This window comes from Salvelinus alpinus, chromosome 5 (genome assembly GCF_045679555.1).
Source record: "Salvelinus alpinus chromosome 5, SLU_Salpinus.1, whole genome shotgun sequence".
Classification (NCBI taxonomy): domain Eukaryota; kingdom Metazoa; phylum Chordata; class Actinopteri; order Salmoniformes; family Salmonidae; genus Salvelinus; species Salvelinus alpinus.
The window spans coordinates 498419-516219 of NC_092090.1; the positions used below are offsets into that span (position 1 = coordinate 498419).

Sequence of the window (17801 nt, forward strand, 5' to 3'; positions counted from 1 at the left end):
TGTGTAAAAGATGTATGAACTACACTATCTATAAACTAATAATTAACTTTTTGCAAACTAAGTTATAAAACTTTGATTGTAAAGATTCTGACTTGCAAGCCTACACAAGTACTGGTAAAATACATAAAAATGCATAGGACTATATATAAAATACATATAATACATGATATACAAAATTGTAAGTATACTTTAATGTGAAGTGTTATTAAAAATGTTAATTTCCCAGACAAAAACAAAAATATAAACGCAACATAAAACAATTTCAATGTTTAATTTTTTTTATTTAATAAAATGAAACAATTTCAAAGATTTTACTGAGTTACAGTTCATGGATTTCACATGACTGGGAATACAGAAATGCATATGCTCTGTTGGTCACAGAGAAAAGGTAGGGGGTGTGGATCAGAAAACCAGTCAGTATCTGGTGTGACCACCATTTGCCTCATGCATGGCAACACATCTCCTTCACATAGAGTTGATCAGGCTGTTGATTGTGGCCTGTGGAATGTTGTCCCACTCTTCTTCAATGGCTGTGCAAAATTACTGCATATTGGCGGAAACTGGAACACGCTGTCGTACACATAGATCCAGAGCAACCCAAACATGCACAATGGGTGACATGTCTGGTGAGTATGCAGGCCATGGAAGAACTGGGAGATTTTCAGGAATTGTGTACAGATCCTTGCAACATGGGGCGTGCATTATCATGCTGAAACATAAGGCGATGGCAGCAGATGAATGGCACGACAATGGGCCTCAGGTTCTGGTCACAGTATCTCTGTGCATTGACATTGCCATCGATAAAATGCAATTGTCTTCGGTGTCCGTAGTTTATGCCTGCCCATACCATAACGCCACCTCCACCATGCAGCACTCTGTTTACAACGTTGACATCAGCAAACTGCTCTCACACACAACACCATACCCGCTGTCTGCTATCCGCAAGGTACAGTTGAAACTGGGATTCATCAGCGAAGAGCAGACTTCTCCAGCATATGATATGTCACACCTGTCAGATGGATGGATTATCTTGGCAAAAGAGAAATGCTCACTTACAGGGATGTAAACAAATGTGTGCACAAAATTGACCATTTCCCGGGGTCGTTTATTTCAGCTCATGAAACATGGGACGAACATTTTACATGTTGCGTTTAGATTTTTCTTCAGTGTAGATAGCCTAGCCCTAGATCCTATCATAATTATAATTCCCCCACGGAGTTTAGTACTAGAAAGGTAGACTAATCAGAACTATTCTTCCACCTAGTGGCAAATCACATTATTCTTCAAATCCATTTTTTTTTTTTTTTATGTGGGTTTTCATGGGTTTTTTATGTGGAGGTATACACTGAGTGTACAAAACATTAGTAGCACCGTCCTAATATTAAATTGCACCCACTTTTTTTCCCTCAGAATAGCCTCAATTCGTCGGGCCATGGACTCTACAAGGTGTCGAAAGCGTTCCACAGGGATGTTGGCCCATGTTGACTCCAATGCTTTCCACAGTTGTGTCATGTTATCTGGATGTCCCTTGGGTGATGGACCATTCTTGATTGAAATTGTCTCGATGTCCTTTGGGTGGTAGACACGGGAAACTGTTGAGTGTAAAAAAACAGCTGCGTTGCAGTTCTTGACACACTCAAACCGGTGCGACTGGCATCTACTACCATACCCTGTTGAAAAGCACTTAAACACATTCCATGTCTCAAGGCTTAAACATCCTTATTTAACCTGTCTTCTCGTCTGATTGAAGTGGATTTTACTGGTGACATCAGAAAGGGTTCATAGCTTTCAACTGGATTTACCTGGTTAGTCATGGAATGAGCAGGTTTATACAAGTAGTGTATTTTAATCGGGTTTCTAATGGCACCACACATCAGAACATGCCTTCTCTGTGGATCTGCGCCGTATTTTAGGGGGAAAAAGTTAGGTTCTACCGAGATTTGAACTCGGATCGCAGGATTCAGAGTCCTGAGTGCTAACCATTACACCATAGAACCCCGTGCTACTTATTCATTCATATTGTGTATATAAATGTTATCTATGTAATAAGAATACCACTGCACTGTAGTGGTTATTTTCTGTGGCGGAGTACTACTTCACTGGTGCATTTTTATTTGAAGTGCCTGCAATTCATATCGTAACAAGGAATATCGGCCTTTTTGTTTCTCCCCCTCCCTTAGCTAGACAACGTCACAACAAAATCCCGGAAGTGTCAGTCTGAAAACAGACGCGTCGCCGTTAGCTAACGGAGTGTTTCAAAATCTATTTGCTAAATCGTCGCATTTTAAACAGCTTATACAAACGAAATACTCATATCTTTTACAAAATGGGAACCAGAGATGATGAATACGATTATCTGTTTAAAGGTAACATTACAGCATGATTCTCGATATCAAAGCTAGCTAGGTAGCTAACGTTAGCTAGGCAGCTGTTTAGCTAACGTTAACAGTCAAACCTTTCAATTTGTGTCTGTGAAGTATGATATAGGTGTGTGAATAGCACTGACACATTATTTGTTTTATATAACGAAAACTACATATTGATGATAAATTATGAACATAAATTGTGAAGCAGTTGGATTGCAACGTTAGCTACGCAAACGCCTACCGTTAGTACGTTAGCAGCTGTTTCTAAACAATGCTGACTTTTGTATGATTAAGTGACGTCGGGGTGTCCCGAGATAGCTAGATTGCTAGTTTAGCTAGCCAGCTGGTTAGCTTAGCTACATGCAACGAACATTGGTTATTATCTAGCTACATTCATCCGTAGATAAATAATGTGACGTTACAAATCTCCCTTTCCTGTTTTTTTCCCCTCTGTGCTGTTTAATCTAAATTTCACAGATGTCACGTGTTGTGGCTATCTGTTTTGTTGTTTTCTATTTGAAGTTGATTTAACATAAAAAGCCTAAGACTAAGAATTAACGTTAGCTACACACCACTGTGGATGATAGACTAAGAATTAACGTTAGCTACACTCCACTGTGGATGATAGACTAAGAATTAACGTTAGCTACACTCCACTGTGGATGATAGACTAAGAATTAACGTTAGCTACACTCCACTGTGGATGATAGACTAAGAATTAACGTTAGCTACACTCCACTGTGGCTGATAGACTAAGAATTAACGTTAGCTACACTCCACTGTGGATGATAGACTAAGAATTAACGTTAGCTACACATGTTTGACCGTGTCACTGCAAAAGTGAATGGTGGTGGTCAGATATTTTATGTGATGGAATCTTGTCTATGTAGCTACACGTGATGTAACTATGTCATATCCCCATGTAATTGCTACACATTGACCTTTTGGTAGGGCCTGATTAATGCAGGAGGTTGCATGGGTTGAAGCACTGGGGGCCAAAACCGTAGGGGCCCATGAGACAGAGAAAAATTAAAGTGTGTGTAATCCGGCCCTGACCTTTTGGGGTCAATAAAGATTTGTATTGAATTGAGTCCATCAGCCATTAATGTTGTGTTCCAGTGGTTCTGATAGGAGACTCGGGTGTGGGCAAGAGCAACCTGCTCTCTCGTTTCACCCGGAATGAGTTTAACCTGGAGAGTAAGAGCACCATTGGAGTGGAGTTTGCCACCCGCAGTATCCAGGTGGATGGGAAAACGGTGAAGGCTCAGATCTGGGACACGGCAGGACAGGAGCGCTACCGGGCTATCACCTCAGCGTGAGTATGCTGGAGGGTACAGTTGCCCCTAGATGCTGATCTGGGGTCAGTTTAGCATTTCCCCCCACTAATGGTTAACGTTAGGATTGGGGAAGGTAAGCTGATCCTAGATCTGTACCAGAGTTTACAATAGGAAGACTTGGCGCTGGACAAGTGACCGGGAATAATTTTATTTATTGAACCTTTGAGAAATTTACCTGTCATCCATATGTAATATATTACATTTAGCAGACTCCACTTACAGTCATGTAATATATTACATTTAGCAGACTCCACTTACAGTCATGTAATATATTCCATTTAGCAGACTCCACTTACAGTCATGTAATATATTCCATTTAGCAGACTCCACTTACAGTCATGTAATATATTCCATTTAGCAGACTCCACTTACAGTCATGTAATATATTCCATTCAGCAGACTCCACTTACAGTCATGTAATATATTCCATTTAGCAGACTCCACTTACAGTCATGTAATATATTCCATTTAGCGGATGCCACTTAGTCATGTAATATATTCCATTTATTAGACCCACTTAGTCATGTAATATATTCCATTTATTAGACCCACTTAGTCATGTAATATATTCCATTTACACCAACGCAGCCAGCTCCATCAATAAACGAGGAATGTTGGCCAAATGAGCCTCATTTACATGTCCTTAAAAACAGCCTGTAACTAATTACAAAACACTGTTCCTTGTGTTTCGATGTGTAGCATATGCAGAACTTTATAGCCTATTGGTTTTTACTTTCCTAAAACAATAATTGTCCATTTCACTGTTCAGCTGCCTGAGATTTGAGCACTGATTGCATTAGGACATTGTATTAGGGCATTGTATTAGGACATTGTATTAGGACATTGTATTAGGACATTGTATTAGGACGTTGCATTAGGACATTGTATTAGGACATTGTGTTAGGACGTTGCATTAGGACGTTGCATTAGGACATTGTATTAGGACATTGTATTAGGACATTGTATTAGGACATTGTATTAGGACGTTGTATTAGGACGTTGCATTAGGACGTTGCATTAGGACGTTGCATTAGGACATTGTATTAGGACGTTGCATTAGGACGTTGCATTAGGACGTTGTATTAGGACGTTGCATTAGGACATTGCGTTAGGACATTGCGTTAGGACGTTGCGTTAGGACGTTGCGTTAGGACGTTGCATTAGGGCGTTGCATCAGGGCGTTGCATTAGGACGTTGCATCAGGGCATTGCATCAGGACATTGCATCAGGACATTGTATTAGGACGTTGCATTGGGACATTGTATTAGGACGTCGTGGCGTCAGGGCGTGGCGTCAGGGCGTGGCGTCAGGGCGTGGCGTCAGGGCATGGTATGCTGTCTATTTACGACCACAATCTGATACTGGCACTAAGACCGCACTCAACGAGCTGTATAGAGCCTAAATCTAGAGGCGGCGATCCTAGTGGCCGGTGATTTAAATGAAGGAAAACTGAAATCCATTTGAAACCATTTCTACCATCATGTGACCTGTGCAGCTGTAGGTGAATATAAACTCTCCAGGGTCTTCAGAAAGTATTCACACCCCTTAACTTTTCCCACATGTTGTTGTGTTACAGCCTGGGTTTAAAATGGATTACCATGAGATGTTTTGTGTTACTGGCCTACACACAATATCCCATAATGTCAAAGTGGAATTATGTTTTTAGAACATTTTACAAATAAGTAAAGAACATATAAGCTGAAATGCCTTGAGTCAATAAGTATTCAACTCCTTTGTTATAGCAAGCTTAAGCAAGTTCAGGAGTAAAAATGGGTTTAACAAATCACATTAGTTGAATGGACTCACTCTGTGCAATAATCGAGTGTAACATGATTTTTGAATGACTACCTCATCTCAATACTCACAGCTGTAAATCACTGCCAAAGATGATTCTAACATCTACTGACTCAGGGGTGTAAATACTTATGTAAATTAGATATTTCTGTATTTCATTTTCAATACATTTGCAAAAATTTCAACAAACATGTTTTCACTTTGTCATTATTGGGGTATTGTGTGTAGATGGGTGAGGGGAAAAAACATACATTGTATCAATTTTGTATCCAACAAAATGTGGAATAAGTCAATGGGTATGAATACCTTCTGAAGGCACTGTATGTATGTATGTATGTATGTATGTATGTATGTATGTATGTATGTATGTACAGTATGTATGTATGTATGTATGTACAGTATGTATGTATGTATGTATGTATGTATGTATGTATGTATGTATGTATGTATGTATGTATGCATGCATGTACAGTATGTATGTATGTATGTATGTATGTATGTATGTATATGTATGTATGATGAGAAGCTTAGCCCCAGAGTGGGAGATATGCCGGCAGGGGGTGTTCAATAGAGATGAAATTACCTGCACCTCTATGTGTTCTAATATCATAGGAGGATTTATTTTGGGCGAATTCACCACCTGAGGAAGTGGAAACTCAAAACACCTTTAGCTAGATCACTAACTCTAAAGATAACAACCAATTTATAGTAGCCGTGTATTAATCTAACAGTACATTTAATGTAAAAAAAACATTGCAGTTGTAGCCTACCGTCCAATATGGCCTATGCACTCACAATGGCCAATGTGCATTTCACGCCCTCCGTATCTCAAAGCCGTATCAAACATATATGTTTTTAAAATAGTTGCAATTGAGCTCATAATTGAGAGTTCCTTTCACTATGTAAAAGTAGCTAAAACCGTTGTGTTCTACTGTAATCCCACTGAGACTCATTACTGTATCCTGTAATCCCACTGAGACTCATTACTGTATCCTGTAATCCCACTGAGACTCATTACTGTATCCTGTAATCCCACTGAGACTCGTTACTGTATCCTGTAATCCCACTGAGACTCATTACTGTATCCTGTAATCCCACTGAGACTCATTACTGTATCCTGTAATCCCACTGAGACTCATTACTGTATCCTGTAATCCCACTGAGACTCGTTACTGTATCCTGTGCGCCTGTCTGTCCTGTGCTCAATGTATGTTTGGTGCTGTTGTGGAAGCAGGGAGGATATTTCAGAGTCAGTATGAACACAGTCGGGGACTTAAGGTATCAAGTGTCTCAGAGGAGGAGAGAGTTCTGCCTTTTAGATCATAATGATGGAGATTTCATGGACAAACTGCTTCCTGGAGAAGTGGAGAGGGAGGATAGGTGTTTTACATCAGAACTCTGAATATAGTAGGCCTAATCCCTAACGGTCGTCTTTCCCTCAGTGTCCTCCTCGTGTATCATGGGAAAGAGCTCAGAGGTTACTGTCTCTCTCTCTCTATTGGTTAATGCACATTGATCTCAGAAGGATTCAACTCTGGTGATGTGTGCGAACTCAGCCCCCTAGCCAAAGACACAGTACTATCGTGTCCTAGTGGATAGGAGTCCAGTCAGACACAGTACTATCATGTCCTAGTGGATAGGAGTCCAGTCAGACACAGTACTATCGTGTCCTAGTGGATAGGAGTCCAGTCAGACACAGTACTATCGTGTCCTAGTGGATAGGAGTCCAGTCAGACACAGTACTATCATGTCCTAGTGGATAGGAGTTAATTCAGACACAGTACTATCATGTCCTAGTGGATAGGAGTCCAGTCAGACACAGTACTATCGTGTCCTAGTGGATAGGAGTTCAGTCAGACACAGTACTATCGTGTCCTAGTGGATAGGAGTCCAGTCAGACACAGTACTATCGTGTCCTAGTGGATAGGAGTCCAGTCAGACACAGTACTATCGTGTCCTAGTGGATAGGAGTCCAGTCAGACACAGTACTATCGTGTCCTAGTGGATAGGAGTCCAGTCAGACACAGTACTATCATGTCCTAGTGGATAGGAGTCCAGTCAGACACAGTACTATCATGTCCTAGTGGATAGGAGTCCAGTCAGACACAGTACTATCATGTCCTAGTGGATAGGAGTCCAGTCAGACACAGTACTATCATGTCCTAGTGGATAGGAGTCCAGTCAGACACAGTACTATCATGTCCTAGTGGATAGGAGTCCAGTCAGACACAGTACTATCATGTCCTAGTGGATATGAGTTCATTCAGACACAGTACTATCGTGTCCTAGTGGATAGGAGTTCATTCAGACACAGTACTATCATGTCCTAGTGGATAGGAGTCCAGTCAGACACAGTACTATCATGTCTTAGTGGATAGGAGTAGGAGGATAGGAGTTTTTGCCACTGTGCTTTTGCTTGCTCTCTGAGGGTCTAGACTGAGGTACTGTAAAGCTCATTGAGGGTCTAGACCGGGGTACTGTAAAGCTCATTGAGGGTCTAGACCGGGGTACTGTAAAGCTCTGAGGATCTAGACCGGGGTACTGTAAAGCTCATTGAGGGTCTAGACCGGGGTACTGTAAAGCTCATTGAGGGTCTAGACCGGGGTACTGTAAAGCTCATTGAGGGTCTAGACCGGGGTACTGTAAAGCTCATTGAGGGTCTAGACCGGGGTACTGTAAAGCTCATTGAGGGTCTAGACCGGGGGTCTGTAAAGCTCATTGAGGGTCTAGGCCGGGGTACTGTAAAGCTCATTGAGGGTCTAGACCGGGGTACTGTAAATCTCTGAGGGTCTAGACCGGGGTACTGTAAAGCTCATTGAGGGTCTAGACCGGGGTACTGTAAAGCTCATTGAGGGTCTAGACCGGGGTACTGTAAAGCTCATTGAGGATCTAGACCGGGGTACTGTAAAGCTCATTGAGGGTCTAGACCGGGGTACTGTAAAGCTCATTGAGGATCTAGGCCGGGGTACTGTAAAGCTCATTGAGGGTCTAGACCGGGGTACTGTAAAGCTCATTGTGCCCTGTTGTTAAAAGGACTATAATGGTACGCTGGCTTTTATTGATCAAATTTGACCATGCCTCTTTGTCCACTGTTGATGATGTCATGGTGCAGGTACTACAGAGGCGCGGTGGGGGCCCTGTTGGTCTATGACATCGCCAAGCACCTGACCTATGAAAATGTGGAGCGGTGGTTGAAAGAGCTGAGAGACCATGCAGACACCAACATCGTCATCATGCTGGTCGGCAACAAGAGCGACCTGCGCCACCTCCGGGCCGTGCCCACCGACGAGGCCCGGGCGTTCGCAGGTTAGAGACGCCTCGCCGTTCTGAACTGGTGTCAGACGCTGAACAAGCTGCATACATTTCTGTGTTCTACTTTCCTTCATTTATGATGCTGCAGTCTCACAAAAATGTATGTTTTAATGTCACTTTTTATGCTTGCATTCATTCCTGTGGAATGTTCCATGACTGGTACAGTCTCTGTTCCATAACTGGTACAGTCTCTGTTCCATAACTGGTACAGCCTCTAACTTATTTTCTTACGTTGTTTTTGTTCCCTCAGAGAAAAACGGTTTGTCTTTCCTCGAGACGTCAGCCCTGGATTCCACCAACGTTGAAACGGCTTTCCAGACCATTCTGACAGGTGTGTGTGTGTCATATTCTTTTTTCTGTCACACCTGTTGATTTCATCTGCTATCTTGGCAAGACAGACTGTCATATCCAATCTTCTGTCTCCCTCCCTTTCTTTCTCCCTCTCCCCTCCATCAGAAATCTATCGTATCGTCTCTCAGAAGCAGATGTCAGAGCGTCAGGAGAGCGACATGTCTCCTAGCAACAATGTGGTCAACATCCAGGTGCAGCCCACTGAGAACAAACCAAAGATGCAGTGCTGTCAGAACATCTAGCCCCGCCCACATTACCACTACACCTCTACCCCCTCATATACCCTGTACCCCCACCTCTACCCCCTCATATACCCTGTACCCCCACCTCTACCCCCTCATATACCCTGTACCCCCACCTTTACCCTGTACCCCCACCTTTACCCCCTCATATACCCTGTACCCCCACCTTTACCCTGTACCCCCACCTTTACCCCCTCATATACCCTGTACCCCCATCTTGTTTTAGCTCGCCCGGTGAACCCGGTTGGGTGGAGATTTCACTTTAGAACCAATTAAATGGTCTCTCAAATGTGTGAATTTGGCCCACCCGGCTCTCAGGGTGAGGTAAACCGGATGCACCCACTTACTCAGTCTCATAGGAGTAGTCCCCTCCTCCATTCTCTCCCCCACTCCCTCCCCCTCTCCCTCCCTCCTCCTCTCCCTCCCCCTCCCTCCTCCTCTCCATCTCTCCTTCATCCTCTCCCCCACTCCCTCCTCTCCCTCCCTCCTCTTCCTCTCTCCTCCACTCCCTCCCTCCTCTTCCTCGCTCCCTCCTCTCCCTCCCTACTGATCATGATCTGAGAAGCCTAGTCAGTGTCTGGAGTAGTGTGTTCCCCAGCTGAGCCTTTTCAGACAGGAAGGCATTTATATTTCTCACTTAGATTTAATACTGTTGAAGCGCTGACATGTCTTACACAGAAATGTCTTAATATATTCATGTGATTTATTTCATTTTTTTTCTCTTCATTTTCTTCAATTTATGACTTCCATTTTGTGTGTTCCTTGATTTTTTTTACCTGTCTTTTTTTAAACGTTTTTTTTTCTTCAAATATTGTATCATATTTCCTACTAATGTGTATGTATTTAAAGCACACTGAGAATGCTCTGATGTGTATCTGTCTACGACCCCCTCCCACCAGTTAGCCTCGCTCCCTCCCTCTCTCTTTAGTACAATGTAATGTTTGACAACGGTAGGTTTTTCCAAACATGTGGATGTATGAAGCACAGTGTTCTAGATAGAATGTATGCTCCCTGGTCCATTGCGATAGGTGGAGTTTGACAATTGATCCGATTGCTGTAAATAGCTTAAGTAAAGACTTGTGCATTAGATCTGTTTGCGGATGGCTTCAACCATGCCAATGGACAGACAGGGCAGGCATCAAAGTACCTAACACGTAGAGGAACAACAGCTTTGTAAAAACACTTTTTAAACGTGTCCCGAATGGAACCCTATGCCCTACCATATATAGTGCACTACTTGTGACCAGGGCCCATAGGGTTCCATTTGGGACACGGTATTCGTCACTTTGTTTACAGTCAGTCTGTGGCAGGTCAGCTTAGCATGTTAGGATGATGATGATGTCACCGCTTTGCTACCTCGCATGTTTTTTTTATCTTGGTTTAAAAGATGACTGAGTTATCAGTACTCTCTGACTGAATTTATCACTGAGTTATCGTAACTCTCTGACTGAATTTATCACTGAGTTATCGTAACTCTCTGACTGAATTTATCACTGAGTTATCGTAACTCTCTGACTGAATTTATCACTGAGTTATCGTAACTCTCTGACTGAATTTATCACTGAGTTATCGTAACTCTCTGACTGAATTTATCACTGAGTTATCAGTACTCTCTGACTGAATTTATCACTGAGTTATCGTAACTCTCTGACTGAATTTATCACTGAGTTATCGTAACTCTCTGACTGAATTTATCACTGAGTTATCGTAACTCTCTGACTGAATTTATCACTGAGTTATCGTAACTCTCTGACTGAATTTATCACTGAGTTATCGTAACTCTCTGACTGAATTTATCACTGAGTTATCAGTACTCTCTGACTGAATTTATCACTGAGTTATCGTAACTCTCTGACTGAATTTATCACTGAGTTATCGTAACTCTCTGACTGAATTTATCACTGAGTTATCGTAACTCTCTGACTGAATTTATCACTGAGTTATCGTAACTCTCTGACTGAATTTATCACTGAGTTATCGTAACTCTCTGACTGAATTTATCACTGAGTTATCGTAACTCTCTGACTGAATTTATCACTGAGTTATCGTAACTCTCTGACTGAATTTATCACTGAGTTATCGTAACTCTCTGACTGAATTTATCACTGAGTTATCAGTACTCTCTGACTGAATTTATCACTGAGTTATCGTAACTCTCTGACTGAATTTATCACTGAGTTATCGTAACTCTCTGACTGAATTTATCACTGAGTTATCGTAACTCTCTGACTGAATTTATCACTGAGTTATCGTAACTCTCTGACTGAATTTATCACTGAGTTATCGTAACTCCCTGACTGAATGTGAAACACTACCATTGCCCAGAGCGTGCAGTTGGCTAGACGGTGACCGTGGTGAAATAATATAGAAGTTTGTCCATTAAACATTTCTGAACTCTCTTGGATAAATTGAGCGTACATAGTTACAGACGTCTTTAAAAACATCGTCGGAGATGTCCGTAACAGGAAGTGACTAGCATTATAGTCAGTCAGGGACTTCATTCCATTTCAATTCAGGAAATACACCTAATTCCAATTGCACATTTTCCTCATTGAAAAACATGGGAGAGAATAAGGTATTTCTGTTTTTACTTTGTGACTTGAAATAGCATTAGTCAGTCAAATTACACATCAGGTTCCTATTTTCAACATGATCAAACTACAGAATAATGATACCCGCTGTCGTGTTCTGGCCCAAACAACTCAAATCAAGTCAAATCACATTTTATTTGTCACAAACACAGGTATAGCAGATGTTATTGCGGTTGTAGTGAAATGCTTTGTGCAACAGTGCAATAATATCTAACAATTCACAACGATACACACCATTTAAAAGTAAAAGAATGGAATTAAGAAATATATAAAATATTAGGACGAGCGATGTCAGAGTGGCACAGACTAGAATACAGTAGAATAGAATACAGTATATACATATGAGATGAGTCAAGCAGAAATATGTAAACAACATTAAACATATAAAATATGTAACCAACACATTCTAGGTATTTCTCTTCAAGTAATAACTTCTCTTGAATATGCATGTATACTACATCTAGTGTAAATGTGATGCTATACTATATTCTATGCAGCGACAGTCCGATACCAGAGAATATTAATTGACATATTTTATTTGACGAAATATCAAACTGTGGGGGGAAAAAAAGTTATGTCATGAAATTAGTTGCTGACAGAGACAATTCAATAGGAATCAGGCTGGTATTCTAGCCTTGTATTACTGGTCTAGTTATGTGTTCATAATCAGGCTGCTATTCTAGCCTTGTATTGCTGGTCTAGTTATGTGTTCATAATCAGAATGTCTATCAGTTTGCATTCATGTCAAGAAGCATCTGTTAGTAAAACATCATGTTTTAAATACATAGATTGGATCTTTGTACCAAATGTCACCGTATTCTAAAGTAGTGCACTAGATAGGGAATAGGGTGACATCCATATACTGGGTCACATTATTTAGGTTAGCTGCTGTTCACTCTCAGTGCCTCCCTCTAGCACTCATTAAAATCCAATAACTCAACTAACCACCTCTACTCCCATCTACCATAGAATGTTCCTACTGGTCAACTAACCACCTCTACTCCCATCTACCATAGAACGTTTCCTACTGGTCAACTAACCACCTCTACTCCCATCTACCATAGAACGTTCCTACTGGTCAACTAACCACCTCTACTCCCATCTACCATAACGCGTTCCTAATGGTCAACTAACCACCTCTACTCCCATCTACCATAACGCGTTCCTACTGGTCAACTAACCACCTCTACTCCCATCTACCATAGAACGTTCCTACTGGCCAACTAACCACCTCTACTCCCATCTACCATAGAACGTTCCTACTGGTCAACTAACCACCTCTACTCCCATCTACCATAACGCGTTCCTACTGGTCAACTAACCACCTCTACTCCCATCTACCATAGAACGTTCCTACTGGTCAACTAACCACCTCTACTCCCATCTACCATAGAACGTTCCTACTGGTCAACTAACCACCTCTACTCCCATCTACCATAGAACGTTCCTACTGGTCAACTAACCACCTCTACTCCCATCTACCATAGAACGTTCCTACTGGCCAACTAACCACCTCTACTCCCATCTACCATAGAACGTTCCTACTGGTCAACTAACCACCTCTCCTCCCATCTACCATAGAACGTATCTACTTACCGGCCAACCACCCTCTATATAGCTCCAGCTATCACCAGACAGACCTGCATCAAATACTTATAAATAATTGAGCTGATTCTGTTTGCCTTGTTCAATGGGACCAACAGAATAGTCCCAAAAGTGCAAACCCACCAAGCTAAATCACGCGCACCTCAAAATACTTGGAAATACTTTTAAATTATTTCCCAGTCTTTTCTCAAATATGAAGTATTTAAAAGTATTTTTTAGACACAGTTATGTACTTTTTGCCCATATCTGGTCTGGCTCTTATCACGTTGTCCAGTGTTATCACAGTCCGTCACATTAAAGCCTGTTTACACCAAGCTGCCTCTTACTTCAACACATGGCTTTCTACTTCATTAATATAGTCCCAACATTATTATTATGCCTTACGTATGTAGCTAGGTTATTATTATTATTATTAGTAGTAGTAGTATATATCTGTTCTGCTGAGGTCTGCTTGTTCCATATTAAAACCCCTTCATGTATATCCTCTCTCTCTATAAGCCACCTGCTTTAGGCAGAGGAACAGTGATGTGTGTAAACGGTGAGGCTAACTAAGGATAGAACCGTTAGATGTCACGGTGTAAACGGTGAGGCTAACTAAAGATAGAACCGTTAGATGTCACGGTGTAAACGGTGAGGCTAACTAAGGATAGAACCGTCAGATGTCACGGTGTAAACGGTGAGGCTAACTAAAGATAGAACCGTTAGATGTCACGGTGAGGCTAACTAAAGATAGAACCGTTAGATGTCACGGTGTAAACGGTGAGGCTAACTAAAGATAGAACCGTTAGATGTCACGGTGTAAACGGTGAGGCTAACTAAAGATAGAACCGTTAGATGTCACGGTGTAAACGGTGAGGCTAACTAAGGATAGAACCGTCAGATGTCACGGTGTAAACGGTGAGGCTAACTAAAGATAGAACCGTTAGATGTCACGGTGAGGCTAACTAAAGATAGAACCGTTAGATGTCACGGTGTAAACGGTGAGGCTAACTAAAGATAGAACCGTTAGATGTCACGGTGTAAACGGTGAGGCTAACTAAAGATAGAACCGTTAGATGTCACGGTGTAAACGGTGAGGCTAACTAAAGATAGAACCGTTAGATGTCACGGTGTAAACGGTGAGGCTAACTAAAGATAGAACCGTTAGATGTCACGGTGAGGCTAACTAAAGATAGAACCGTTAGATGTCACGGTGTAAACGGTGAGGCTAACTAAAGATAGAACCGTTAGATGTCACGGTGAGGCTAACTAAAGATAGAACCGTTAGATGTCACGGTCGGGCTCCATTTCAGTTCAGACAATCCAGAAAGTAAACTGAAATGTATTTCCTGGTTTGACTGCATTAAAATGGACTTGAAACCCAACCATGAGAGGTGTAATGTAACCTGCTAATCCCCACCTGGATGCTGCAGCTAGATGCCATGCTTAACACGTCCATAGAGTCTCTAATGTAGTGATATTACTATAGCCTGGTCCCAGATCTGCCTCTAATGTAGTGATATTACTATAGCCTGGTCCCAGATCTGTCTCTAATTACTATAGCCTGGTCCCAGATCTGCCTCTTATTACTATAGCCTGGTCCCAGATCTGCCTCTTATTACTATAGCCTGGTCCCAGATCTGCCTCTAATTACTATAGCCTGGTCCCAGATCTGCCTCTTATTACTATAGCCTGGTCCCAGATCTGCCTCTTATTACTATAGCCTGGTCCCAGATCTGCCTCTTATTACTATAGCCTGGTCCCAGATCTGCCTCTAATTACTATAGCCTGGTCCCAGATCTGCCTCTTATTACTATAGCCTGGTCCCAGATCTGTCTCTAATTACTATAGCCTGGTCTCAGATCTGCCTCTTATTACTATAGCCTGGTCTCAGATCTGTCTCTAATTACTATAGCCTGGTCTCAGATCTGCCTCTAATGTATTGATATTACTATAGCCTGGTCTCAGATCTGCCTCTTATTACTATAGCCTGGTCTCAGATCTGTCTCTAATTACTATAGCCTGGTCTCAGATCTGCCTCTAATGTATTGATATTACTATAGCCTGGTCTCAGATCTGCCTCTTATTACTATAGCCTGGTCTCAGATCTGTCTCTAATTACTATAGCCTGGTCTCAGATCTGCCTCTAATGTATTGATATTACTATAGCCTGGTCTCAGATCTGCCTCTTATTACTATAGCCTGGTCTCAGATCTGTCTCTAATTACTATAGTCTGGTCCCAGATCTGCCTCTAATGTAGTGATATTACTATAGCCTGGTCTCAGATCTGCCTCTAATGTAGTGATATTACTATAGTCTGGTCCCAGATCTGCCTCTAATGTAGTGATATTACTATAGCCTGGTCCCAGATCTGCCTCTAATGTAGTGATATTACTATAGCCTGGTCCCAGATCTGCCTCTAATGTAGTGATATTACTATAGCCTGGTCCCAGATCTGCCTCTAATGTAGTGATATTACTATAGCCTGGTCTCAGATCTGCCTCTAATGTAGTGATATTACTATAGTCTGGTCCCAGATCTGCCTCTAATGTAGTGATATTACTATAGCCTGGTCCCAGATCTGCCTCTAATGTAGTGATATTACTATAACCTGGTCCCAGATCTGCCTCTAATGTAGTGATATTACTATAGCCTGGTCCCAGATCTGCCTCTAATGTAGTGATATTACTATAGCCTGGTCTCAGATCTGTCTCTAATGTAGTGATATTACTATAGCCTGGTCTCAGATCTGCCTCTAATGTAGTGATATTACTATAGCCTGGTCTCAGATCTGTTTTTGTTTTTGCCCAGTCCATTGTCAAGCCAAACCATGTTTTACATGACAGTTCCATATGGAGTTGGGAAGAGAGCATAAACAGACTGGCACCCAGGCTAATATTACTACCACCAGAAATAGAACTAAAATTACATTTCTGAATTCAAATGACATTCCTGGTGGCACTAATGTCACTACATATCCTGTATACGGGTGGGATGTTTACGTACAAAACCGATGCCGGGGTCGGGGTGAATTCCATTTCAATTCCAGTCAATTCAGGAAGTTCAAATTCTCTTTTCAAATTTTTTTTTTTGGGTGAATTGTTTACTTTTCCTAAATTGAAATGGAATTGACGCCAACCCTGGCGCGTGCAACCGAGAGGCAGGAAACTGACAGGGTTGGCTTAGAATCATAGGATTATTGACAACATGTAAACTATATTTAGTCTCTAAATGTTTATTGAAAACATAAATCAGTTTACATCATTGTTGTAACGTTGCCAGGCAACCCATCTATAGTTCCACTGCTCTATCACTGATGTAGGACGGAGGTTCCTGCTAAATCACATTACTAATATTTCAGAGTTAGCCTGGTTAAACCAGACTCGAGTGCTGCGCTCACCATTTGAAACAACAGTGAAATGTAGCTAAATCAGTTGTGATTCCAGGCTAATTCAGAGTGTTCTGTTGAACTCCTACTGTAGCTAAATCAGTTGTGATTCCAGGCTAATTCAGAGTGTTCTGTTGAACTCCTACTGTAGCTAAATCAGTTGTGATTCCAGGCTAATTCAGAGTGTTCTGTTGAACTCCTACTGTAGCTGTATCTGTGTGTGATGGTGGTATTGTAACCATGGAAATATAGCGCTTGAGCCCCGTGTGTGTGTGCGTGTGTGTGTATAGAAGCAAAGGTAGGTAGCTATTGAGTGTGTGAGTCCATCTGACAGTACCAATGGCGTTATCTAACAGACGGTACTGTCAGCCTGTCAACACACAACTAGGGCACCATATTCCCTGTCTAGTGCACTACTGTTGACCAGGGCCCATAGGGATCTGGTCAAAAGTAGTGCACTAGATAGGGTATATAGGATACCATTTCGAACTAGCAGTCTATGGAAGTGTAGAGAAGTGATTGTTTTTGTCCTTGTTTGAAAAATGATTTCAAGCCTTCTCATATACCTCCATTGTTTTTTAATGAACTGTGTTTTTGGTTCATGATTGTTGTCGAACTATAATGACATGCTGTCACTATAACTGATTGTAATTCCATTGTAAAACATTTGAAAGTCAAACGATGTAATTTCAATGCATTTGGAGGATTATATTTGTGGGGGGGTAGTCGAAACGGACGCTTTTGTGTTTTGTACAGATTGATCAATTGTATAATTGTGTTTTTGTTTAATCTTAAATTATCAATTCATATTAATAAAGCGCACCAGTCATAAACA

At 41.5% G+C, this 17801-nt stretch overlaps 1 protein-coding gene and 1 non-coding gene across 2 annotated transcripts; one reads left to right on the forward strand and one right to left on the reverse strand.

Annotated features, from left to right (window-relative positions):
- Positions 1–1925: 1925 nt before the first annotated feature.
- On the reverse strand, positions 1926–1997 carry trnaq-cug (transfer RNA glutamine (anticodon CUG)). The gene has a single exon. It is a non-coding gene; the product is annotated as a tRNA-Gln (tRNA).
- A 181-nt stretch (positions 1998–2178) lies between these two features.
- LOC139575392 (ras-related protein Rab-11A) lies at positions 2179–17801 on the forward strand. The gene is made up of 5 exons (XM_071400308.1): positions 2179–2366; positions 3486–3681; positions 8610–8803; positions 9060–9140; positions 9266–17801. Exons 1-5 carry the CDS (start codon positions 2327–2329, stop codon positions 9400–9402), a joined length of 648 nt encoding a protein of 215 aa, XP_071256409.1. The 5' UTR covers positions 2179–2326; the 3' UTR covers positions 9403–17801.